Source organism: Bemisia tabaci, chromosome 1 (assembly GCF_918797505.1).
Source record: "Bemisia tabaci chromosome 1, PGI_BMITA_v3".
In the NCBI taxonomy this organism is placed as follows: Eukaryota; Metazoa; Arthropoda; class Insecta; order Hemiptera; family Aleyrodidae; genus Bemisia; species Bemisia tabaci.
In genome coordinates, this window is record NC_092793.1 from 53,330,283 (window position 1) to 53,357,963 (window position 27,681).

At 36.3% G+C, this 27,681-nt stretch overlaps 1 protein-coding gene across 1 annotated transcript in view; it reads right to left on the bottom strand.

The window, feature by feature from the left end:
- Positions 1–27,580, bottom strand: part of LRR (capping protein regulator and myosin 1 linker 1 leucine rich repeat protein) — a 41,432-nt gene extending 13,852 nt beyond the window's left edge. Inside the window, 22 exon segments of the mRNA XM_019062705.2 lie at positions 53–189; positions 668–751; positions 1,649–1,827; positions 1,830–1,858; positions 2,484–2,622; positions 4,445–4,465; positions 5,533–5,667; positions 6,542–6,782; positions 7,591–8,598; positions 9,128–9,309; positions 9,889–9,966; positions 10,314–10,501; positions 12,507–12,548; positions 13,460–13,554; positions 14,286–14,450; positions 15,239–15,312; positions 15,642–15,822; positions 16,571–16,701; positions 17,606–17,665; positions 18,375–18,425; positions 25,619–25,716; positions 27,157–27,580. Coding sequence (XP_018918250.2) covers positions 53–189; positions 668–751; positions 1,649–1,827; positions 1,830–1,858; positions 2,484–2,622; positions 4,445–4,465; positions 5,533–5,667; positions 6,542–6,782; positions 7,591–8,598; positions 9,128–9,309; positions 9,889–9,966; positions 10,314–10,501; positions 12,507–12,548; positions 13,460–13,554; positions 14,286–14,450; positions 15,239–15,312; positions 15,642–15,822; positions 16,571–16,701; positions 17,606–17,665; positions 18,375–18,425; positions 25,619–25,716; positions 27,157–27,193 — 3,355 coding nt within the window. The 5' untranslated portion in view covers positions 27,194–27,580.
- Between the last annotated feature and the right edge of the window lie 101 nt (positions 27,581–27,681).

Sequence of the window (27,681 nt, forward strand, 5' to 3'; positions counted from 1 at the left end):
GAAAGAGAAAACCATTGTACAGTGTACAAAGTTTGAAAAAGAAGAAACTTACCTAGACTTTTTGAAAATGCTGAGCAGTTGGATGTGGTTACGTCTCCAACACGGCAAAATCCTACAGGAGAATACTTTTCTAGATTGTCACTTGATCGAGATCTGGGGGTTTCTTGAACACTTGATAGAAGAGGAGAACTATCAACATAAAATAGAATAAGAAAACTATTGAAAACATGAAGGGGGAGAAGGAATAATTACAGACTTAACTGAAGTTGAGAAAAAGTGACAACAAAAATATTGTAATTTTAAAATCTATTTTAAAGCTGACGTAATTAAATGTAGACCAGATGAACAGCTTGCTTTAAAGTTTGAAAATGAAGGTCACTTTTGAGCCCTGTCTTGCAGATTTTACAAAAAAGGAACGACACACAACATTTACTTCTCTGTCAACAAGAGAAAAATATCTGACATATAATATTTTTTCTTTTTTTATATTTCTTCTTCATTTCCAGTCTAATTTTTCATACTGATGATAAAGTTATTAATAAGTGTTCGCTTAGTTAAACTATTCATGTTAGTTGATACCTCATTTTTTCATCTATCAATATTTTTTTTAGAGCTTTTAAGAATAAAGGTAGGAGATTTTGAAAAAAAGATTACAATGTGTGCATACCTTTTGCTGGATTTCGTTGAACTAGATTTTTCTTTATGAACAGGGTTGTTAGGACTCAAATCTGCAGCAAATGAACTGGCAGCACTGAAAAAAATAATGGTCGAGACTTATGAAAGACCTTCAAAAAATTACCTCGATTATATTGTCAGTATCATATTGGTTACAGCCACTGATAAACTTTATTTGGTCCTATCATTGTCCAAAACCACTAGTTCAGTTTGGAAGAATAATTCATTTTCTATCGATTCACATCAAGCCTAGGTACTGTAGTTGGTCAAAAATTTGCAACACGATGAAAGTATGAAAAAATAAAAAAATGAACCCCTACCACTGTGGGCATGGATGTTCCTCCTCGGAAAAAGCTCTTCAAGAACTTTGAAAATGTTCAGATTGAATAAACTTGGCAACATATGATGGAACATATAATATGGTTTTGGTATAATCCATACTCTTCAACTGAATTTGATGCTGTGTTTTGGAATGGAAAATAATAAAGAACTTAAAAAAGACAAATGTTCAATGATACATTATCAAATCACAAAAACTACAAGCACTCACTCAGGTCATGGATTTATGACTAGTGGAACTCTGCTCTCAAGTTTCCACAAATGGCGCAATCATTCAAATCTTGTTGCTATGCCTGCACCGTAATCGGACAACACCTGAACAATGTTGACACGTAATTCTTATGTTGTCAAGTTTATTCCGTCCAGTTAATTTATTTTTGGGACTTTCTGGGTGAGGCAAAAAATGAGAAATTCATGAAATTGAAAAACACAAGAATTTAAAGAGAATCGGAGCATAATTTTATAATAGACTGATACTTCAAATTAACCATTTTAGACTCTTTTGATCATGAAGACATTTAGGAGGAAATTTAAATCAATCTTAAATCATATATCAGAATTTTAAAACATTTAAGAATATGTTGCTTGAAGAAAAAATTTCTAGTTGTGTGAAAAGGGTGACGGTCGAACCAACCTATCATCTGATGACGGTGAGACAAGAGGAGTGGTTGGGGTTATGGATCCTGGTCTAAAAAATGTATCCAAGCCTTCTTCCAGTCCTTCCTGTGGTTTGATAGTTGGTCTTGTTGGTGCCCGCGTTTTGGCTCTCTTTGGGCGTCCTTTGACTAAATGCTGTAACTGCTGTCCACACCTGTCGGTAATTCGGACACAGAATCCAAAGATTCTGTAACAATAGACACAAAGAGGGAATGTAAAGTCAGTTAGACACTTGCATTAAAAAATGGATTTGATTTAAAATAGATATTAAAAACTTCCTCACTCTAAAATGGGTTGGGGTGAAGTCTTCTATTGGCATACTTAAAATGAACATGGACATTTAGACCAAGTCCTTGTCTACTCTTCGCTTAATTACCTTTAACCATTAACCTTCCCTGTCGAGAAATGATTTTGCTTAAGCAAATATTATCACATGTCATGATAGAGAGGAAAAATACACTAAAAATATGATCTGAATACTCTAAGGAACAGGATGGTAAAATAGTGCTTGGTTCACGCTATTATTCTCCAGGAAATCAAAGCCAAAAAGAAAGAACCATGTTTTGTTTTTTCTGGATTTGATTTTCCTGCAGAATAATGTAGAACCAGTATTAATTTGCTATCCTATTATTATCTTGATAGATATACTCATCAAAATATGTTTGTCTGTTCTTTTCAATAACAAGTGTCCTCGTTGGTTGGTTATTTCCACAGGAACCGCTCATTGCAGTGATTACTTTTTTTTTGTAGCATGCCAAATAATTTCAATTTGATACTCCTGCAGTAGATTGAGATACATAATAAACACACACCTTCAGCTGAGGTAGGTAAAGAAGGGAGCAGATCCGGAATATCATCAGCTGACATTCCTTCTACACTGTCGACTACAGATTTAGGCCTGAGTTTCCGTCCATGAAGACTTTTCCGCTTGGAGGATAAGTGAGGAGTTGCCTGAAAAATACAAGTAACCAATGAATATCTTTCATGGGTCTATAATGAAAATCTGCCAATGAAATCAGAGAGAGAAGATTTTCCTGAGAGACTTATGAGATTTTGCTTGGATTTTTAAAAGGATTTGATAACACTAATCAACTCGGGTAAGTTTGAGAAAAATTAGGAGACAGATTTCTCATAGATTTTCAGCACTTATTCTGCAAAATTTACTCTGCTTTCTGGATCAATTCAGTTTGGCCCAGAATTCAATTTTACCTGACAAATGTAAAAAAACATATAGCCTTCAAATTTGAGGGAAGATTTTACAGTTTAAAAAAAGTGTCATTTGTTCACAAATTTGACATTGCTATTGCATATGATATTCAAAACAATTCAATTAAAAACTTTAATCAAGAAAATAGGGATATGATTGCTTAAAATATGTTGAGCAATATTTTCTTATCCTTATACTAGAAACCAATGCCAAGTCTTACATTCTTTGGCAACATGAGCCTCAGCTGATATGTTAAGAAAATTTTCAACTAATGCAATATTACTCCACTTTTTGCTAAGATGGGAGATGTAACTTTCTGGTATAATGTAAATGACTTGATGAGTAATTAGGTTAGGGTTAAGTGATTTTTATGAGAAAGAAATTAACAAAATTAGGAAAAATCTTTGACCTTTTTGCTAAAAGTTGCCAAGATTAAAATTTAAGCTATGGGCAAAGAAAACTCAAAATCAAGAATTACAAACCAACCATAAAAATTAAGCTTAAAATTAATAAAACTATAACGTGTTTAATTTCTACATAAGAAGAAAATATGGAGAATTGGGAAAATAAACAGTAATAAGGATAGGATAGGATAAATAACCAAAATTCTCAAGATCTACCTAAAAAGAAAAACCGCAAGAAATTCATCCACACAATTTCCAATTAAGTACACAAATCAAAGTCTCGTGTTGAGAGAGCAAAAGTTTTGTTAGGTGGAGAGAAAGTATTAAATGGATGAGATTATTTTTATTTTAATTGAAAAAATTAGTATTTGAGCATATCGGTCAAAATTGACCTTAATTTCTGGAAGTACATAAAGACTGTCTGAGAGTGTGAGAACAAAAGGCACCAACTTCGTTTTTTCTAGTTCATTCAGCTCAGTATTGTTTATAAATGGACGGACCTTCACGTGAAACAAAATTTCAAAATCGTGAGCAGGTGTGCTCTAAACAAAACAACGCCTAGAAAAGGATGACGAGAACAAAAATACTCCAACTTGGTCAGTTGTGTAATTTTGCAGTAACTTGGCATGTTTGTCCACTCACACTTTGATTTTTTTACTTAAACAAAATTACTTGACTTACACAATCGACTCATAACAATCCATCTTCTCTCTTTCTTTTATTTTAAAAGCAAAAATGAATATTGGGAAGTCATAGAACTGAGATTTTTCTTTTCATGTTCTCGTAGTGCTTTACTTGTTGGATGTAAAAAGAGAGGAGAAGGGGCAGGAACTTTTGCCATTGCTTTTCAAGGGGCTTCTGGGGTTTTTATATGAACCTTCACATGATTTTTTGTAGGGTCTAAAAAAAAGACTTAGGAAATTAAGCGTCAGCAAAATTCACCATGGGGGAAAAATGCTAAAAGAACTTCAACTCTCACATCAGTAAAAACCAATCCTACTACAGAGTAAGAGAAATATAAGTACAAATTAATGTTAATTGCATCAATAAAACAAACTAAGATAGAAAAAAGAAGTAGAATCGTAAATGGAAAACAGAAGAAATAACAATTCTTCCCCCTTAAAAATCCAATTTATGGCAGAGCTCCACAAAAATTACTTACCAAATTTAAATATTCCAATTTCTGTGGACATCATGAAAAAATAAAAGTTGAAAATTACTGATCAATTTTTTGTTTTCGTTTTTTCAAGGACAATCGATGGTTGATAATGACAGGTTGAAGCGACAAGGATAATTTATGAAGAAAATTAATGATAAGCTGCATGGACATTTGCTTACAAAAGATCCCAGCATGTTTAAGGCAACACATGAGATAGCAAATGGAATGAAATAAACTTTTCAGACTTTTGAACCTTATAACTTCCTGAGAGAGACGCTGATCTTTGGATGCTCTAGCTTCAGATGCTTAGATGCTCGCTAGACACCACAAAAAGTTTAAAGAAAATTCAGTTTCCGATTTTAAGTATATTTTGACTTACTTTTGGAGAGGATTTTACCTAAAGCATTAGAAGTGGAGCCTCTGTTAAGAATATTCAGACTCAACAGCATTTTTCTGAGAACCGTTTTTAGAGTAAGAGCTGATTGTCTTAATGGGAATGTCAGGATGATTTGTAAAATTGCAATTTTTAAGTGTTTCGGCAGCAAGCATGATTCATTACTACAACCTAATAATCTTGCTGTTCTTTTAATATGCCTTACATTAACGTTTGTTTTTTCAAAGAAAGTGCAAAGTCTTTAGTTACAAGAGGAAAAGAGTAAAAATCAATTTAGTCTTTAACAGACTGACCTGTAAATGGTTATAACCTATACTTTCTTCTTCTTCTTCTGTTGGTTAACCTATACTTTTCAGCATAAGAATCAGCATCTACACAAAGCAATGAGCCAATTTCAGGGACTAGAATTAGCCCAAGTTTTGAGGTATACCAACTTTAGGCAGTGCCAAAGAAATTTTTTTCTTAGTTCCCATGAAGAAACAATTGAAAGATTACTCTGAGTTCAACAGTGCCTGATACTTCCATACACAGTATTAAAACATTGGCTGAGATAATGAATTCTAATTTGTACCACATACAAACTTGACTCGCACACATTGATTTTTTGTATAAATAAACTCACAATCAAACATATCTTTCCTGAAAAATTCAAGGTGAACATGTGTTTACTAAGGAATTTAGAAAAAATAAAACTCACCACTGGAGATGGGTCTGACAGTTGACTGCTATCAGAGACAGTAAAGCTATCGACACGGGAAGAATCAGAATTGACACGGAACATTGTTCTTAGAACATCAGGTGTAGATGACCGTTTCCTGCAGTTTTCGCCCAACTGAAAAGACATACTATTTTTAAAACGTATCTTCTAAGAGATGAAGAGAAGGAAAGATAAGAAGTAAAGTATGAGTAGCAGATGCTTCTTTATTTGGAAAAAAGAAACAGAGGGGTAACGTCCAAAAATAGGGCAACATTTTTATTGTATACATTATGTTTTAAACTGCCAGTCCACTATCTGTGACTCAGAAATTTTTCGATAGAGCTTTGAGATTTTGAATTATGTAGTACCCTTAATTGACCACAAGATATTATTTTCAAGTATTATATGCCCCTCAAAAGTGGGAGGTTTTTAGGGGGCTACCCCCTTGTTCCTCACATATATTACAATCAGAGAGGGTGAGTTTTGACTTCGATTTTTGAGAGACCAAAAAAATATTAAAACTTTTCATCAATGGCAAATTTTTTGGAACCCTTCATTTTTACAGAATGGGGGCTTTAGCACAAGTGTTTTAAGTTTTTGTTTACTTCAGTTTTAGAAACCAAAGTGAACGTATATCTTTTCCAGTTTTTTACACCTAAAATTTTAGTTGGTTGCTTCATTCTTGTTACTTTTGAGTGACCTACATCAGGAAAAATGAGAGGAGGTATTAGCAATCTGCTGGACTAAAACTATGAAAAAAAAAATTTGGCACAGATGTTGTAAAACTATAAACACACCAACACATTATCACCCTGTTATGGAAAAAAGTAGTGGGTTTAATTTGTCATGGGCTATGATAATCTTATTGCCTGGCAATACAGAATACAGGGCATGACGAAATGTACTTAATACTGCCTCCTAATATAGCAGATAAAAGTCACTTTCAATTCAGGCAATGATCATTTTTTTCTTATTTTTTTTTATCAATGATAACTTTAGTTTTCCATACCAAAGATTTGAGGCATTTTGACAGAGAATCGATAACTTCATCTGTGACACGATCAGACACATGGGCAGCCACAGTTGAGCTGAGCTCATTGACCCGGTTGATTATATGAGTTCCTGATTGTTCCAGAATAATGGATCGCAAATACTCAGGGTCGATGCCGCTCTTATCCCGGCAGGTTTTTCTTATTTCATTTTGAACTTTTTCATCACCAAGAATGGTTGGGCACTGTTCCTGTGCACACCTGAAAGAATTTAAACAGAAAATAAAGAAAAAATGAATTACAGTAGAGCCTCGATTACTTACACTGCTTTTATCAGGATCCTTGATTATCTAGCCTGTTTTTCTGCTCTTTGATTGAATATAAAGATTGAGAAAATTTGGTAAGATTGTTAGTATATTTCAGTTGTTCTTACATTCTTCACTCTCTGGACAAATCTGGTTGCCGGCAGTTTCATTTATTTATTTTACTCAACTGCAGAAAAGCTCTTGTAATTAAGAGATTAAAGTATTAGTCAAGAAAAGCATCGAGCTTAAGATTGATGCAATAACATTTAAATTATAATTGATCATGGTTCACATCATCATTGATTAGGTTCATATAATTTTTTCCAACGAATTTATCAACACTACAAAAGGCCTCTCTGAGTAGGAGCTTTCTTGCTTCCCTGAGGAGCGACACAGAGTTCGAATTTTTGAAGTGTAGCTTTATTTTTGACAGAGCAGCATTTACTAATCAAATTGCTGAATATTGGATAACACCACGAGAAATGTTCAGCAGATTTTGACAAAATTTTTGTAGAACAACGGAGAAAAAAATGCTAGCAGATACAGAAATTTGAAAAAGCTTCAAATAGACTCTGCAAATTGTGCATTGACAAGTAAATTTCAGACTTTTTTAAAGAACTCATTGTCATTTTTGGGTAATTTTACCACAGAGCTATTTATTCATTTATAAGTATCTTTTAATTGCAAAAATCTATTTAGATTAAATAATAGGGATCAGTGAAAAAATAATAAAGACAAGCTTGAGAGAATGGAAAAGTACAAACCTCATCATGCTTTCAACAGTTTCATGAAGGTAATTGACGATAACAGCATGCAGCTCATCGGAAATTAGTTTCATTTTCAAATCGATAGGATGTCCTGCTTCTTCCTTCCTCAAAACCACTTCATGCAACCGAGGAAGCAATTGTTTTGAATTATCAGCATCTTCAATCAGTCCTGTGGCGTAGTTAATTTCATCATTTTTGTCGGTGGTTTCCTGTACTAAAGTTTTGATTGTATCTTGCATTTGAACAACCAGACGATCGACCATTTGCTGCGTTGAACTTAACAAAAATCCTTGCTGTAATCTGAAAGCTTGACCGTTGCTGTATTTTTTTGGCGAGACGTTCCTATGTAAAACATCTTGGATTTTCTTCATGATAGCATCAGTTTTTTCCGCTGACAACTTCATACAGGGCATAACATCAAAGAGGGGAAGAGGCATGTAGCGAACTGTGTAATTGCTTTCCAGCGCATATGCTAAGTCATGGTAACCTTGAAGAGTAATATTGTTCCTATCGTACAGAATACTTCTAATGTGGGAGTTTATCTGCAAAGCTTTTCCTAAAAGTCTGGCTCCTGCATCACCCATGTAATTCCCACTGATGTCAATCGATTGTAAACATTGATTACTACCAAGAGCATTGATTAGTGTGTACAGGTCAGATTTTAATTTAGAGTCTGGAATGGAAAGAGTTTGTAAAACACAGCTTTCTTCTTGGATCATTGTTACAAGAGCATCCATGACGCAAACAATGTGTTTGGCCTTCATATTATTCATGTTCCGACCAAGATGAAAGTGTTTTATTGATTTGTTTTTGCTGACAGCAGTTATCACAGCGGCTAGTTCGACGTCCATATTATTATCACTTATATCTAGCGCACCGATAGATCGCACTCCATGGATGCATGATTCTAGAACATGGGCTCCTTGTGAACCCAGATTATTGCAACTAATATCTAAAATTATGTCTGTAGTTGACTCATTGCATGCCAATCCCAACAGCAAATTCCTGAAACAAATAAAATACAAAAATGACAATTTTAGATATGGAGGGCAAAAGTAGATATATTATACACAACGATTCAATAAAAATTATTATTTGTTTCTTTACCTAACCTAACCTAACCTAACCACAAATACTTTTGAAAATGTTGGGTTTCTTTAATCATGGTTTTTAAAAGGGAGATATTCAGCCCAACTCTCCCTCTGGAGTTGTCCTAATAATTACCAAACCCTTATACCTTTTTATAAATAACCAGCAAATATATTTTTCGTTTATGTGAGACAAATTTTTTGATTTTTTTAAAGTGATCTTCTTTTCCTCAGACACCAGGAAACTAATTATTGGCAAAGCATTTGTTAAATTCAGCTTTATAGTTTGGTCCAATTGCAAGTTTTATAAAGCCAGTCAAAACAATAGAGCCTACATTGTCAGGAATTTTCACTTTCAATCCAAGAACCACCTCAAAACGAAACAATTTGCATTAATTCAATTTCTTCTTGAAAATGGTAATGGAGAAGTTCCACACGGTACTTACTTGAGAGCATCTAAAGGTAATTTACAATAGGACATGTTGATGTGTTTAAGACTGAGAGTTGAGATGAAAAATTGCTTGAAGGAGGGTGGCAATTCTTTGCTCTTTTTTGTACTGAATACATTATGTGATACATTTAAAAATGCAAGGTTAGTTGAGCAACCCCTTAAAAGAGCTCCAAAAACCTGTGGAAAAAAGAGAAAAAAACACAAAACGGTTATAAATGAAAAATTCATGGCGCGGCAGATCATGTAGCTCAGGATTGTAGGAAATTTTGGAAGGCCTTCACTTTCATTTTTCTAAAAAAATTATGATTTCACAGATAATATTGAAAAACTAGGATACTCACTTATCACTTGTCACTTGTTTATTTGGGAAAAGGTACTCTCCATCTGCAGTTTCAAATATTTTAGGACTCACAGTCCAGCATATACTGGGTACTTTGGACATTGTACCCACAAATCTGTGAAAGCTTTTGTCAACCAAATGGCATATACACATGTCAACAATATTAATGTTGAGCAACTTGGTATTTTTTTTAAAAACATCCACAATTTCAAAAATGATACAGAGAGAATTGGAGGAGAACTGCAGGGAAGAGCATTTATTCCTCTAAAGGTTAAATTGTTAAGAGGTTGCAAAATTTTTGTATAGTTGAAATAAGTGAGAGGAAATTTGGTCCAAAATATTATTAGTATCAAATTGTTTGTCTTTTCAAAATACTATAAACAGAGGATAAGAGAGAAAACCTGGAACAAACTTACCGTTTCTAGAGGGCAATCTGTACGGGATATATCTAAGTGTGTGATTGTGTTTGGTTGTGCCAAAAAGCTGCATAGGTTCTGCAATCAAGAAATTGTACATTAATAATTTACTCTTCATCATTTTAAATCGCCTGTTGATGGTCAGCCAGACCCTCTTAACTACTGACTACTTACTTACTACATTTTCACATCATCCCCAATCTTCAGGGCACTATAATTCTGCCAGAAATGCAGATTTTCACAAGTAGACCGCAGTGATTACTTTTACCTGGACATTAACTTAAATTAGTATTAAACCAGCTAAAAATGTTGGTTATTTATTCCCGTTAAGAACTCCCTCTGATAGGGGCGGTTTTGGGGCAATTTCATTTCTACATCTCAGTGCACATTGATGGGGTAAAATGAGGTATAGGAAATTTACTCACGGTAACATCATCCTTGAAGTAATTATCACTGATATTGAGATGAGTTAAAGTTGTTGGCATGCACTTATTCAGGGATAAAGCATGCGCTAGTTGATTGATTCCTTTGGAAGATAGTCCGCAGCGGGAAAGACTCAGGTTAATTAATCCTTTAGGAATTTTAGCCAAAGGGCTGGCTAAGTGATTTGCAGCTGTTTCCAACAGAAAAAAAATTGAATGATGAGACTGTGCACAGAAACTTTTTTATAGAAGCAACGGTTCAAATCAACGGTTTTCAGTAAACTGAAACGATGTGGAAGGCCAAAATTACTGAGACTTTTTCAAAGAGTTACCTCCAAGATAAGTTGTATTGGTTTACAGACACTTGTCCGTAGAAGTTTGACCATGTGTATTTTGTCCGTTAAAACTTTTTCTTCATTTGGGGGTACAAATTTTCACAAAGCAGGTGATCTGTCCATCCGCTAATTAAAACACCAGGGGGACTCTGTCATGACGGCCAAAGGAGATGGATTTATATGGCTTAGATGGGACACCATTTTCCGAGCCTGGTACTATTATTAGACATTAGTCCAGGTTCACTTAAAGATATGATAAGTAAAAGGGCTCAATTCTAAGCTTTGTAAAGTGTGAACGAAAACTTGTAAGAGTGTCTGCATTCAGATGAAGAAAAATTGTCTGTTGTAAGTTTTCCTCAAGTAAATAAACCTCTGAATGGGTCCTTCAGCTTTTAATCTCGAGCCCAATACGTTTCAGAAGCAATCAGAAACCGACCAGTTAATAAATCTTGCTGGATTTGTAAAACCAATCCACTCTCCAAGAGACGAAGACTTAATTCTGGGACATATGTAGAGCATTGACTTTTAGTGTTCTGCAATTCTGAGAAGCATGACTGGGAGATTTGTGTATGAAACTTGTGCATGGTACCCTAGCATTTGAGAGGAGATCCTGAAGTCTTGTAAGACTCAAGAAGATTGGCTTTAGAAAATAGTGAATACGGAGCTTTCAGAAGATTATACTTCTTCGAGAAAAAATTAGGAGTATGAAACAAATAAAAAGCAGGATTGATGTTATTTAGACCAAATACTTGCTAACCAAAAATCATGTAAATCCAGCAAATTTTAGCGAATCACAATACCACCTCACAATGAAAAAGTTACAAAGCAATTGGTCAGTTGCGGAAAAGCACTTGTGACTTGAAGAGGGTACATATTCATTTGAAATTAAAAAAAAAAAAAAAAAAAAAAAAATTGCAGCACCGACAAATGACATTGGATAGTAGAACTTCCAAAGAGAGCTGACAAATAATTAGGTATCAGCCAAGAATGTGATTACTGGACTGATGTGGAAAGATAATTGTCATACAATGCATACGAAGACAATATTAATTAGAAATCTTAGTTAGCAGTTAGCAAGATGTTCAAAAAGCATAACTCTTTCAGTTTTAAGTTTGAAGGAGTTGCTTGGAAATCAACACTAAACCTATTACGGTTTCTGAGGCCCAATTTTAAAAAAATGAAGGCTTAGTAAATTAAAGCTGAGAGTACATCAAATTGAATGGAATGATAGGTTTTTTTTCCTAGCACTGATAGTTTGTAAGAAATCCTATGGGAAACCTTACTTCATGGATGGCCCTCATACTACTTTTTTGAAATTTATCCTAGCTTTAAAAAAAATTCACAGAATATTGAAAGAAAAAATGAGATGAGCCTCATACCCACTTTTGAAAAAGGAAAAAAAAAATTGAAATATAAATACTCCAGTTGCACTCCTCAAAAAGACAAAAGTGAAGTTGACAATTGCAGCAATAAAGTCCTGATTCCTTGAAAATCTAGCTTTCTGGAACCTGCGTTTGCACTTAAACAATTGCGTCCTCCCTACTCCTTACCATAATTAGAAACTTTTACTACAAAAATTCTAATGCATCCGGTGGTTACACTTGTCTCCAATGATCAATATTTATTTGCGTTACTAATTTCATGAACATGTGGCAAAGAAATTGATTTTATCTTGATTCTTTCAGCATAACGCAAAACAGACAGAAATGGCTAGACATGGATGAATTATTTACAAATAAAGCAAAGCGACATTAATGATAAAGCAGGGGCAAATGGAACGAGCACGATAAAAGCGCCAGCAATAAATGAGAAACATGACAAAAGCCTCGACAAAACAAAAATCAAAAAGAAATTCTCCCACCTTGTGTAACCTTAGCAATAAATCCACATAAGGTAGATGCACCTAGAAGAGAGTAAAACTACAGTTATAAAATGTTTTTCATTAATTTTAGACTAGCTGGCTTTAAAAACTTAAAACCTTGCCTCAGTCCACATCACAATATTTAATCTTGCAACATTTAGAGTGTCGAAAACTTTGAATTTGTACACTACAGTACTTTATTAGAAGCACATTTTTCCCCCAAATCTTCAAGACTGTAGTTGATGTTTGCAAAGGGTTTCAAATAAAAATGAAAACTTCAATTTGCTGACATACAAAATGTCCTAGACCACCCTTACCAGGCACTTAGTCAAGGTCCGAAGGAGCAAAGAAAGAATCAGTTCTTCCAAGTAATCCGAATTTCGTTTTTCCTCAGCCTCCTTCCCTGGAAATTTTTGTTAAAATTTTCTATACTGGATTTTGTTAGTAATTTTTAGTTGGATAAAATAATATAAAAATTGAGACCAGAACTCCAATTTTTAGCGTCAGGCCGTCTTTCTTACTCTCCAAGACCAGTTGCAGGGGTTTCAGGGTGATTTAATTCGGATTTCTTGGGGTTAGTCCCCTATTTGTCCCTAAAGTCTTTGAATTCGTCCAATCAAAGGTAACCGAGAGAAAAGCCTGGTACAGGTGGTTGGAGAAGGACTTGCGTTACAAAAACATCCAATTGAAAATACTTTTTGCCACTTGAAATTTTCTTGTATTAATGGAACAGAGAAAATAAAAATAAAGGAGAGATCTAGAAAGAGAGCAAACAGTTGCTTCAGGCAAAACTGTTGTCATTAAACAGATTCAACTTTTTCTACAGAATGAAACTTAGATTCCTTGGTGGGTTTGAAATGAAATCCTGCGACGAAAGAACAGAACTAACTAACTAATTTTATTGATTTAATCTAGAGAGGTCAGTTGAGTGGAGTATACAAAAAAGAAGTTACCTTTATCTTCAATTAAATTATTTGAGAGATCTAAAGTGTGCAATGCCAGATTTGGATTTGCTATTAGGGAGAGAGATAGTTTGTGTGAGAAGTCCCTGCAATGAGAAAAGAAAAACATTACTTGACGCACACAGTTCCAAGAAGAAGACAAATTTTAAGAGGCACAAGTTTTAAAGGTATTCTTTTCCATACTCATTAGGAATAAATGATTTTTTAAAAAAAAATTTAGAACAAAGTTGATCTAATTAGAAAAATCAAAAATCAATTACTTATTCTAGAATCAAAATTAATGGAATTTTGGTTTCTCAGTTTGTGATGAAATTAATGAATGTTATCCTGTCTTGAGATTTCTTAATTCATCTTAGTCTCCGAAACATTCCTTATATCAATAAAGATTCAAGCATTTACAAATTCTTGAGTGAAGGCAATTGTAACATAGCCTAAGTGAAACAATTATTTGTCTATTTTTAAATAGTTGGTTCTTTTTTAATACAGTTTCCCTTAATTTAAAATTTAAACTTTTCTTCATAACTGATCATGCTGACATTAAAAAAGGGTTGTAGCGCAAGAAAAGGCAGCAAATTCCAGTATTTTACTACAATTTTTGAGGAATTAGATAAATAGTTTTGTCATAGCAGTGTTGTTCAGTGGTTCAAAAAGTGCAATGGTTGAGGAGTTATTGGGACAATTCTGGTATGTATCAAAATGGATACTATGATGCCAGTATGGCAGCCAATATGTTACAACTATGCGCCCATCAAGAAAATTGTATTAACAAATTAATACATTTTTATCAGAAATATTATTGAATGATAGAGATACTTACGATTTTAAACCTAAATTATCTAAATACAATTCTTCTATACTAAGCGTCCTTTTCATAACATGTAATATTCTGTCTAAGGCTTCATGAGAGAGTTTGATGTTACTGGCTCTTAATTTTGTAAACCAAGTATTATATTCTAAAGCACTAATTATTGGCACCAAATCTCTGGAAAAAAATAAACCAAAATTATGTTATAAATGAATAATTCAGTCTAATATTGCAAAAAGATGGAGAAATTTCACAGCATTACAGCAAAATGATTTAATGTTGTTCTGACAAGCTGGGAGCATGAGTCAAATGAAGAAGACAAAAGTGACAAAAGAATATACATTGAAATTGAAATTCATATTTCGATCATGCTGACATCTTTTAAAAAATGAAATATCTTCTTTATCTTCTGTAACTTCCATCTCCTTCCAAAGTATTCGCACTTTATGATATCAAATGATAGACGCACTATCTTTACTCTCCTTTGACTAGATCAATGTTGGGAGACTTGACTACACAAAGCTTCTAAAACTAAATACCACAAAGCATTGTTTCTTCCTTCTACGAATGACTATTGTGGTGTCTTTTTTTCTCTGGCTCTTAAATGCTATGAGCACACAGATGAGAGTAAAAAGTAGCAAAAAATGTATTGAGTAATTAAAATAAAAAAAGTTACTAATATATCAATCGTTATTGAGGAATAAGAGCCAACTTTGTGCCAATTCCATAAGCTATTGACTGAATAGTTGCTTCTCATTCAGTTTCCAAGTTATAAAAATTTTTGCGAGTCCATCTTTATCCACTTGGTCAATATGCTCTAGCCGCACGATTTTTCTTGTGTGGAAAAGATTGCAAAGAAGAGATATACCACCTACTCTAAGAAAAAATAAGTGTTCAGGAGAATATAATCAGGATACTTAACAAGGATTAACAGAAGATTTTTAGAGAAGTCTTCAATAACTTACTTTGGGTCTAAATGATCAAAGTCTTGTAAGCAGAGTTCCCTTGTGTCATGGGAGAGGTAAATAGTATCCACATCCTAAAACAGGATAAAGATAGATTAAAGTAATATCATAAGCAGTTTGGTGCAATCTACAACTAGTAACAGAGGTCTATCTAAACTAAAAGTTTTGAAAAGAACTTATTGGCAACAATATCAGGATTGTATTTATATTCGAACCTTTAACCTTCCTTTTAACCTTCTCTCCTCGAGAGGATCCATATGGTTTCTATTCTAATTAGGGGAGGTTTGATGAGATCCTTAACATACCATCTCAAGAAAGCCAATATTAACAGGTATCGAGCAGGATTCAACAGTAAAACTTTAGAAATAAAAGACAGATCTCAATAGCTACAAGTAAAACTTACCCAAGCTACTTCCTCTCTGTAAGGCAGAGTATGGAAATCACACATACAAGCATATTGAGTAGAGAACCCTCCGCAAGGGCCCAACCCTCTGACTTCTGAGCCATGCCGCATTGCTAGCTCTGCATCTCTTACAAATTGGATTCTTTTCGGAGGCACAACTTCTACTTTTCTAATTACATGTCTGAAACAGTAAAAATTCAAAAGTTGGTGCCAATGTCACTATGAGACTCCACCAACAAGCCAAGAGTTACACTGCCGATGGAAACTAAAGACTACGCATTTTTTCTACACTTTTTCATGGTCTTGCGTTACCAATATTTTCATGAATATGAATCATCAAAGTATGATTCTGCAAGACCATTAACTATCTTTTTACAATCCATCTGTCCGTTAATCCATTTAATACGACAAGGAAATAATTTGTTTTCAAAATTCTGAATGAGAGAAGTTCTACTTTGTAATCATTCAGTAATACTGATTGATAACTCAGGATCAGCAAGATTTGCGGACCTATTCTACAGCATTTATACTTTAGTACAAGCATCAAACAAAGTAACGGTTTTATTTTTCAAACAAAAAGTGATAAATATCATCTTTGTTGTTTTTAATGTTAGAATTTGTAAATGCTTTTTAGTTTATAATATGGAATTATTACGAAAAAATCACAACTCAGAGAGACTGCTTTTGAGATGTATGAAGACAAAAAGGCCTTTTATACCAAATTTGAGCCACATCATGTAACGCACCTGGTTGTTTTGACATAAAGTGACAACCTATCTCATGAAGGGTCTAGTGGGCCATACTTTATGTTTGCAGCGGGGACAATATACCCTCATAATGACCTTATAGATGATCCCCAAATTTTCTAGGCAGGAATTCTTCAGAATGAAAGGGAGGGGATCTATGTATTTATGGAAAAAATGTCTTACGTTAACGGCACTGTAGGAAAAATATTTCGAATGGCAGTGGCAAGAGCTTGAATCATGGCATCTACTTCACCGCTACTGTTCTCCTCAGTTGTTAGGAATGAATATATTTTGTCATTTACAGTCAAGCAGAACTGAAAAAGAAAATGAATAATTGTGAGGAAACAATTTAATTAAAAAACATTTTTGATAGAGCAATTGTTGATGTATTGGACTCATAACAGCTAGCAGAAACTGCTTGTTCTTCAACATGTGGCCTTAAAATGTATACAGTGGCAACTTTTAGGCCCTCTCTAACTGCGTTCCCCAAGAGAACTCGTTGTCAGAGTTTTAAAAACGTGCACTTTTAGTTATTGATTCACTAACAAAGGAAAAAAAAGAAAAGAAAAATTGATAGCTAGGCAAAAATGAAAATATTAGATAGGAGTTTGAATAATAGGTGAATAATAAGTTAAGAGTAAGTTTGAATAATAAGATAAATTAGGTTAATCATTTTTACTATCTCAGGTTTTTAAAATTAAGAGTACTAAAAAATTCAATCACTTTGTATTAGAAAAAAAAATGCAATCCATAAAACCAATTCAGTCAATACAAATTTAGTACATATCAATGGTGAAACTGCAAAAATGCGTATTTTTTTTTGCAACAATGCAGACTTTTCATTGTAATTTATACTTGGAATATAAAAGTATTGTACAGAATTTCTCAAAACTTCTCTCCTTCTTTTTTCTTTTCGTGAAAAATATTCGGTGAAAATTTCAAGCAATAGTGTTGATTTGTTCTCCTTTGATAAAATAAATTAGAAGCGGTGAGTTTCAGGTACCGCAAACGAGATACGCGTTTTTATAGTTTTACGATCCATATTCTCTGTACAATTCGCCTTTTTTTGGCCAGGGAAAACGCATCAAGGAATTGCAGCTAAAGACTCGAGTTAAGGGTGAAGAGTGAAGAGCTTGAATGGAAAAAATCTCCATCTTAAAAAAACCAATGGCTGATATCTCATTAAAAAACTACATTGAGTGCAGAGAATATACTTACATGGTTTGGCTTTTTACTTTCAACCGCCTGAATTTCCAAATAGTGAAAATGCGAATCAATCTGTTGAATAAAACAAAAAGGAAACATTTCAGAGAGGTGAAAATGAGAGCCAACTACACTCCCAAAATAGGAGTAAAAATTGAAATTAAAGAGACGGGAGAAATGCTTTCAACCCAGATGATTTGGTGTGACTTTGTTTAATACCTAGGTGCTTACTTTCATTTCAAAATGTTCTTCCATTTCTTAGCTGCAATCTTCATTTCACGCCACCATCCTGTAAAATTGTACGCTGTAAATATAATTCCTTTCACTATGATTTGCATTAACTGATAGTAATTAATATTTACATATCCCCTTCGGTTTCATGCACCCACAAAAAAGAAAATGAGTGCATAATATATCTTACTTTAAGACTTCAACCACCTCAACAACGAAATCATTACTCAAAGACTTGCTCTGTGAGGGCGTAAACATGATGCAAAGAAACAAAAACCTGATTAAAGAAAATCAGAGATATAAGGTTATTTATTCTATCATTACTGTACTGCACAATTAAACAGTCTGTATCAACGATCTATCTTATGGAATTAAAATAGTTTAAAAAACAAAAATAAAAATAAAACAAAGCCACAAGTTTATGATTAAAATGAGGGACTCAAGTCAGGATGGATACATTTAACTGAATGAATGAAAAGCAAACAAAAAATCTGGACTTTATACTTAATTTGTTTAAGGTTAAAACAGTCATTATTTGACTATTAAAACTTACTCTGGTCGGCACTTTGGCCGTGAGCAGGAAGAGGCGGCATGGTGAGAACACCTGAAAAAAAAGAAAGAAAAAAATCATATTATTCTGAAAAGAGATAGCATAAAAGGAAACATCAAAATTAATAATATAATGACCGTAATCAAGTACTCGAGCTTTTCCTCCAAAAAAGTCGTGCGGGGATTTTGGATGATCCTGTATATACCTGAGTGACCCCTAAGCCTTCAGAGGCTGATCATGGAGGGGACAAATCAAGCCATCTACAACATGGATACGTCCTCGAAAAAAGCTTGAAAATCTTCAAACTATGTTTCATAACTGATGAGTCGTAGCACCATGGCAGCGTTTTAAATTGCGGAATCGTTACCAGTTGTAATTTGCGGGATTGACATCCGCGATGCCCTCGTAGTAATGTTTTTTGCGGAAAGTTTGCACCATTTGGCAATGCTACCGTGATTCAACACGGCTCATTCAAACTCCAAGGATTTCATCGTAAACTCAATCATGAATGTCACGTAGGAAACCCTTGAGAACCAACAACCACAGCCGTGCGTTAAGCTTAAGAGAGCTAAAGCGCCAGCAATTTTTTGTGTATGCAACACAAACATCCCGAGAACACGAATAGTTGCATCCAGACCAAACCATTGAAAAAGCCGCAGCGCCTTCAATTTTTCCGCTTGTGATAAAAAAAAGTGTCTCTCGTTGTGTTAATACGTCGTTGTTGCATAAAACTAGGGCGGTTTGAGTATTCGATCGAACTGAATAAAATAAAGAAGTGAATTGATGATAAATATATAAATGGAATGTAGACTATTCATGCGGTAATTCATCGACTGACTTTATCAGCAGATACACGCTTAACCTCCAACTGAATCTTCTCATTAAATTTACTTACAATGAAAATGTGTAAAAATCGTATCCTCATTTATTATTTCCTTGCCGAATAGTGCATTTGGGGGACCGTTATCGGCAAAAACGAACAGAATTTCGACCTTTCGAGATCATTGGTGTTTGCAAGGTGACAAGTTTCCTTGGATTTAATTAAAATTTTGAACATACAAATAATCCTCAACTTTTCCCCGGCTTTCCAGTTTTTTTTTTTTTTTTTTTTTTTTTTTTTTTTTTTTTTTTTTTTTTTTTTCCCCTCCTCTTTTTTGGGCATGATTTCTGGTAAAAACTCCAATCACGAACAATTGAAGTCTGAACGCGAAGTATTTTGAGAGTGAAAAATAGAGTTGTTTTGGCTGCAGGAGCCGCAGCAAAAGTCCCTGACTTTTACCGACTTATCAGGGAGAAATTCCTTGAGGTTATAGGTTAAGTTTGTTCAGCTAATAATAGTGCAGTCCATTCTCTAAAAACTTTATACCTCTCTTTGAAATTGAGGACAAATAATTGCGGCTGGTCGACAGGGCCGAATGTAGGGGGTGGCCACATGCGCCGCGGCCCATAGCGGCAAATTTTGAAATTTTTTTTTAAAAGTAGGTATAAAAAAATCGGATTCAGAAAATACATTACGAACGAGAAAAGGCGACAACATCTATCATTTCCTGAGGGAATAGTAATTTCTAATTTTGTCGTCTTTCGGTTATACGAGAGGCAGCACCTTTAATTAGTCAAGTTTAGTTAACACGCAATTTGGCCTGGAACGGCGCGGCGCAGAGAGCAATAAAGACGAGGACTTATTGAGATGAAAAGGAGAAGTCCTCGGCGCGGCGCGGCGGTCGGCATGTAACACAAATTAGCGCCTACAAGACTGCATGAATACTTCACGCATTGCGTCAGACACGGTGCGGTCAGCAGCGGTCGGCGTGAAACGCATAGCGCCTACAAGACTGTAGGAATACTTCACGCATTGCGCCAAATACAGTGCGGTCAGCGCGGCGCGGCGGCGGAAGTTAGAATTATTAAACCACATTTATGGTTGTTCTTTCATAATTTTTTCGTTCAATACTTATACATGGAGGGCTTTGTCCACACAGAGATAGGTTTACGGAACTTTACTTTCGTGCAAAGTTCCGTGAACTTGGCTGGTATTGTTGACAGGGCTTTCGCAAAAAATATGTCCAACACGAGTAAACGCGTCTTATGCACCCTTCCCCCTCCGGCACGTTCACTTGATGGTTTTTATTGATGTTTCAGAACGAATGAGAAGGGGGCGGCAAAATACAGGTGGCCTATGGGCGGCATCCTCGAGGAAAATGTTTAACTTTTCTCGATAAAAGCCGAGCGCCAATTTTTGCTTTAAAAAAAATAAACTCATAAAATTCTGTCATGTGATATCACGCGCCTTTCCCGGATATCCAGGGATCGTGAGCTTTCTGACTCCGGCGTCACAATCCATTCAATGTTTCCGTAACTGTCTCTGACGATCACATACCCATCTATGATCTGGCAAAGATAACTTGAGATCGGCGGACTAGCAAAAATAAAAATACTACGCGCCGATGCACGTCCATACATCAGGTTAACAGAGTAACTTATCGGTTATGAAGAAGGCGGTGAGTGCACTTTAAATCTGCTTTCACTTTCCGAGGCGGTACGGAGCCGACTCTCCTGTCCAGATACCATCTGTTTTTGTTGTGTGCATTCATTAGAGAACAAAAAGCACCTGACAATAAAAACTCATTACCCGTTGAAGAAATCGCAGCTCAGGAGACGGATCTCCAAACGAAAGCTCGGGTAATCTCGCGCTTATACGACCTCGGTGCCTGGCCCGCCAAATGTGCGTAGGAGGACCGCCAGTTTCTTAGGGAAGCTCCGAAATAGGTCGGTCTTACACTGGAAAAAAAACGCATTGGATCAAGAGTCCAGACTCTTAAAAACATCTACAAGAGAAAATACTCTTGATTCAATCAGATTTAAGCTTAAATCAAGAACCAAGCCTCTTAATTTGAGCGAATTTCCTTTTGATTTAAGCTTAAATCTGAATCAAGAGTCCATTTTCTTGTCAATGTTTTCAAGAGTCTGGACTCTAGATCCAATGTGTTTTTTTTTTTCCAGTGAAGCACCTGGCCCCTCTAAGAGTCGATACATTTCCATGGGTTTAAATGGAGAAAAACGATGTTGCCAATTTGCTGGATCCGCCAATGCCCCAAGTTCCGCCCATGTCATTATCCCGAGTCTGGAAAATTTTTGACCTGCTTTATTAATTGTAGCACTGTGTCGTCTTAGGCCGGAATGGAATACGGTATTCGAGAGAGGCGAATCGGGGCTCGAAAAAATGTCTTAAACTCAGAACCGGTTCGACTCATTGTCAGCTTTGACATGCGTTCTCGGTGATCCGCGCAGGCGCACCAAGCACCGGGCGAGTGAGAAGGGAAAACAAACGAAGCTCGAGTGCTCGGCGGATCAGTAACCCCGCCGAAAAAACGAGCGGTCCAATACGATTCGGACAGTTAATTAATCTGACACTGCTCAAACTGTAGCGTGTCACTTCGAAAGCTTTCTACGGTTTCCTCTCCGGTGAGAGGACAGACTGCTCCTTGCTTGAGGTTCCCACGCTCGGCTCGAGACATCACGCCGGAAGGAGAGCTCCTCACCTCGGATATTTCGCCGAGGGCAGGATTTTCACATTTTCTAAACCTTTTCAGGTGCCTTCACATTTGCTCCGCGAGCGGTCGATCCAGCACTTCCTGCACCCCTGCCCCATTCATTGGTGATGGGAAGCTGCTAAATTTTCTAATTGCAAGGGGGTGAAAATGTTTTCCTCCCCAACGACGCGACGGTCCTGCTGAGTGGTTCTGAGGCATGTGTCGTCACGCTTCTCCTAGATCGTGAGAGGGCAGCGTCATCGGCGGTTACAGCAAAAATGGCAATATTGTTTTTCTTCATTTATACCTGTGGAAATGTATCGATTCTTAGAGGGGCCAGGTGCCCCGACGAGAATCAATTATTTAACACAGGTTTAAATGGAGGAAGTCCGGTGTTGCCAAATCGCTGGATCCGCCTCTGGGTAGCGTCGGGCCCTTTTTTCTGGAAGAGAAACACTTCATCTGAGAGCCAGTAATCCCATTCGCGAGAAGCCATGAAATCACCTTTTGTATCGACCAGTGTTCTCACTAAAAGCTATCGTCGCTGATTAACTAACGATGCAGCGTTATTAGTGGGAGCGATGTCTTCGGGGCGGTAGTATAAACTGACTATCGCGTGACTCGTGTCAAGTTTATCGCGCCGCCAAACCGTTTGAAATCCCTCCTATTTCGCCTCCCATTCAGACGAGACAGCTTTTTTCCGTCAATTACTCACGGCTGACAAAAAGTAATGAGAGGCTCTACAGGGTGTCCATTTTTTTTTTTTTTTTTTTTTTTTTTTTTCATTTTGAGAAATCCCGATTTTTCCTGATTATTGACTGCTAAATCCTGATTTCGTAACTTTTCCAAATCCTGATTTTTTGCGGAGAAACATCAAAATTTCTACATAGTATAAGCGTATACGGAAGCATAAAAAAATCCATATGGACAGCCGACTTTTCTCAAATCCTGATTTTACGACCGATTTTTCCTCAAATCCCGATGAAATCGGGATTAAATCCTGATAGAATTGGGAAAATCCTGATGCTAGACACCCTGTACCAATACGTACCAGTACCCTCATAGGGGGATCATGACCGCTCAGTCTCATGGAGACCCGGTTTTCTCGGTTATTTTGAGCGGGTAGGGAATCGACCCCAAAGAATCCGAATTCCATTTTCTAAAAGCTCTCCTAGTCCCCCTCGACTGGCTCCCTTCTTGAAGTTAAAGAGGGATCCTGATTATAAAGGCCGAGGTCGCCGGCCAAATTTTAGGCGTTGGAAATTAAGAAGTAGGTACTATTATCCTGCCGTGCTAAGGAAAAGCGCCGTATGAACATTCGAGTGTTGCCAAATTTCCTCTCGAAAAAGCTTCATTTTCGAGAAAAGTTATGAGTATTTTTCTTTGGAATTTTTAGTCATTTTTCATCAAACCACGGAAAAAATTCCCTGAAAAATTGGAAGAGAAATGTTGACAAATTTTGTCGGAAATTCGTGATTTAGGAAAGGAAATCTGGCAATGCCTGAAGGCTCATACGGCGTAGTTCTTTGGCACGGCAGTATAGTAAGGTCTTTAGTCAGTGTTCAGGAGCATGAAAGAGAGGGAAAAGAAAAAATAAAGAGAGAACACGGGAAAAACAAGGGGGGAGCGAGAAAGTGAAAACTTGACATAGCAAGAACCACGACCGCAAAATAGAGGGTTCAGTCAGTCGGTCAGTCAGCGCAGCGCAAGGCGTACCGACTGCGACTTGCGACTCCTCTTCGTTTCTCGAAACTCGACAATTACAGCTTATTAGTAGCCACTTGTCGAGATCTCAGCTGTGCCAAAGTAGGAGTAAAAAAACCAGCCGCCGCTCAAAACCAGCCTAAAAATCCGGCATTTTTCGCAAACCTGGCGCCTAGACAGGAACGCGCAATCAGGCGCCTCTTCGATCACAACTTTGGCGCCCCTACCCTTCTTTCCTCCTTCCAGCAACCATGCGCGACGTATGTCATCAGAGATTGCTTTAAACACAACGTGATTATCATACTCCCCCCCCCCCCCATACGTCCACCTCATACAGAGCAGCCTCTTACCAGTCATCGGGGATCCACCCTGAAGCGGAAATTCCGTGCTATCGCCGAAATTCCGCCGATGACGTCACCCAGATACGCGAACGTCGTCTGCTGGCGAGGTTGCGGGCCGAGTGACTCACGCACGGTCAGTCGCTCCACGATTGCACCATGACAAGGATCATTAGTCATTAACTCTGCGATCGACCGGATCGATGGTCGATAAACGATTAGATCCGACGGTTTCTTACGAGTGAATCTGAGCGGAAATCGAACTTTGACCATCCAGACGTTGTCCGAGAGTTCCGATGTTTTGATGCGGAGAGCGCTTCTTGGCAACGCTGCATCAGCATCCGTGTCGCGGATTTAACAACGCTCGCGAGAGGAGCGACACGCGAAGCGAACGCGATCATTATCGGTGGCCATTCCTTTAATTTGGCAACACTGTTTTTTTCTTATTACAGATGCATGTAGTTATTAAACAAAGGTCAAACACCCCTACTCTCTTCGAAAAAAAAAAAAACCCCACAAAAACAATCGATTTCAGTCAGCGGTGGATCCAGGGAGGGGGCTACAAAAAAAAGGGGGGAAATGAAAATTTTTAAAGGGGAGGGATGCGGAAAACAGGAAGATAGGACAAATGGATTGCATTTAGCAAAAAGGAACCAGCGCAATTACAATGTTGCTTCTTCATAATCATCTAAAAAATCTCCCAAAATAGCGAATAGTTTTTGCATCCCACCAAAAAATGTTTAATTTTAAAGGGAAATAATTGTATAAATTGTAAAATTGAACATAATATTTAGTGTTTTTGAAAGAAAAAAAGGATTTGCACAATTTGGAAAATACTGTAATCACGCTGGTTCCTTTTTGCTAAATGCAATCCACATAGATACCTAATAGTATATTGGCATAGTATAAAGCCCTAATTGCGCTACTGCCTTTTCACTGTTTGCCATTTTTTCCTAATACCTCATACTCTTGAGGTAATTAGTGTAATTTCTCAAGAATTATCACAGTAAAAGAGATAAAAAAAATTCCCTTCGGAACACTCAAACATTTCATGAATCCTCAGTCAATACTGCTTAAAATTTGATTTGGAAGGGTTACTTTTGAAGAATTTTCTGGGAGAGGCCCCCACGAGGGACCCCCTATCATCTGATTCTGCAACACTAAGTGAACCCCTCAAGCTGTCTTTGAATCTGCCACTGAATTCAGAAAAGGCAGTTTGCTCTCTTTGTATTGATATTTAAAATGGGATTACTCAATTGGTCAAAATGCAATGATGCAAACTTGCAAAAACCATCGATGATTATTAATACTGTACTAAGCTAAGGAGAAACGTATATGAAAATTTGGCTGTTGCCAAAATTCCCCCTGTGAAGGAAGCTTATCTTTCATCTACATCCCTTGAGGGAAGATTGTTGAGGGAAGTTGACAGAGAGTGTATATGAATGGTGAATGTACAGTATGGAAGTTGGAACGGGATTAGTCTTCCAGGCTACATGAAAAAAAAAAAAAAAAAAAAAAAAAAAAAAAAAAACTTAAAAAATTAAGACGCCGAAAAAAAAAGAAAAGCTATCATTATAATGGAAAACTAGATATCCTGAGGTTGCAAGCATGGGACTAAAAAAACAGATGCTGCACCAGAGAACGTCTCTGACTAGAGAATATAAATATGACTCACCAGAACCCTGTTTTCAGTCTTGTCTCCTTTTGTTTCAAGTTTAACAACATTCTTCAATAATATTTTCACTCGTTTTCCCAGCAAAGATTTGACGCTTTCTGCAAAAAAAAAAGGAAACCTTTGTTTGAACAAGATCATACTGTCTATTGATATGGCTGGCACCTTCGGAGATCAGAGGATATTGAAAAATTTCTTCGAAAGGCGGAATAGCTCTTTATTACAGGTAAAATCTTACTTACTGAAATACATACATTTCCACATAAATAGATAAGTTACTCAAGGTACAAACTTAAGGTGATGGGCATACCTACAAGAAAACCACTTACACTCTAGGAACTTTCAACATCTTTTTTCTTATTTTTCTAAGAAGGAAATTTTTTCAGGTGCTTTCAACCTCTTTTTGATTTATCTGTAAATATCTCACAATCCTCATAGACTCAGCCTGTAAGTAAAGATAATTTGAATCTGAAATAGGAAACTACAGTTCAGCAACAGTGTTACTTTACCTCAGAAAAGTTGTGAGTACATTTTTTCCCCCCACTATTCTTAAGTAGCCCTCAGGAGCTAGTCCTGTGCTTTGCCTCCAAACCCCTTATTTGGCACCCTATCTGAGGTGACCTTAACTTGAGACAATCAAACTCCAGTTGCTTTGCTAAGAGTCAAACCTAGGACCTTCTTATGATAGGTTCAGCTCTACAACTGCTGCACCATGGGATGTCAACATTGTTGATTAGATTTCAAAGTCTGTATCCTTGTGTGATCCTAAATAAAAATTGAGATTTACACCCTTGCCTCCGCAATTAAGTTTCAATTTCTTCCCATAACACTGATTCCTTACATTACAGATTGTAGACAATACTGAAGTGCGGCAGGAAGCGATTCGCAGTGCATCTGGATTTTACACCCATGCAATGCGTCCACGCTCCATATCACTCGGTAATTAACAAAATGATGACAGCATAGAAGATTTATTGTGCATTTGGCTCTTGTTTCGGAGCATAATAATTTAATGATGACTAGGGCACTTTGCCTCAGGCAACTACGAATATGAGGAGGTAATCTACTGATCACATGATTCAGTTGATATTGGATTCAGCTTCTAAAATAAAATGCTTTTACTTTTGGCAATATTAGAATCATTGAATTAAGTAGATGAGTGGAGAACAAAAGTCCATCTCATCTGGGTGCTTGTAGAGTCAGCATAAGAAATCCCTTTCCTCGAATAACTAGACTTCTGCTCAAAGTGAGTATTAAAAGGGACTATTGAAATAATTGCTAAGTTGAAGATAGCACACCCTGGCTGATAAAAACGGAATAAAATGAGGTGAGTAAACAATGTTGAACATGACACACAACACACAACCTAAGTGGGTGGAGTGACAAACTAAGTCGATGGATATTTCAATAGGAAACTGTAAAATTGACAGGCATCTTTTAGGGTTCATTTACGCCAAAACAACTAATTTTGTACACTGACTGATTACCCTCATCCAATACTAACCCAGTCTGAAGGTAAAATAGTAATGTTATATACTGACCATTCAAATCTTTGGTTAATTGCGACCTGGTAGACATTTTCAAAACTTGTAGAACACATTCGTAAATTGATAGACTTGTAGCTCCAAATAGACTGATGAAAGCACGAAACTAATGAAACACTGAGCAAGAAGAAAAGAGACTTAAATTGGATCAACACAACATTCATAACACTTTCACATCGGTACACTCTCAGCCATGTTTACGTCTTTATCGGAACAGAAAGTTTATGCTCTCCTCTTTTTTTCCTGTTTTTCCTCGAAAAGTTGAGTCACAAGATGCCAACCAAACATGTAAGCTCCCAAAATGTCACAGAATGTCTATCATAGAAATATGAGGCGCACTTTGAAAAAAAACTGCAAAAAACAGTGATCTCATGAAAAATGTACCTAACACAGTAATTTGATAGTTTACTGGATAATTGAAAGCAGTTTTTCAGTTTTTTCAAGACAATTATTACAATGGAGCTGGAATCAGTACGCACTATAACTTTTCGTGTAAGTTGGTTTTGTTGATAACTTATCAGT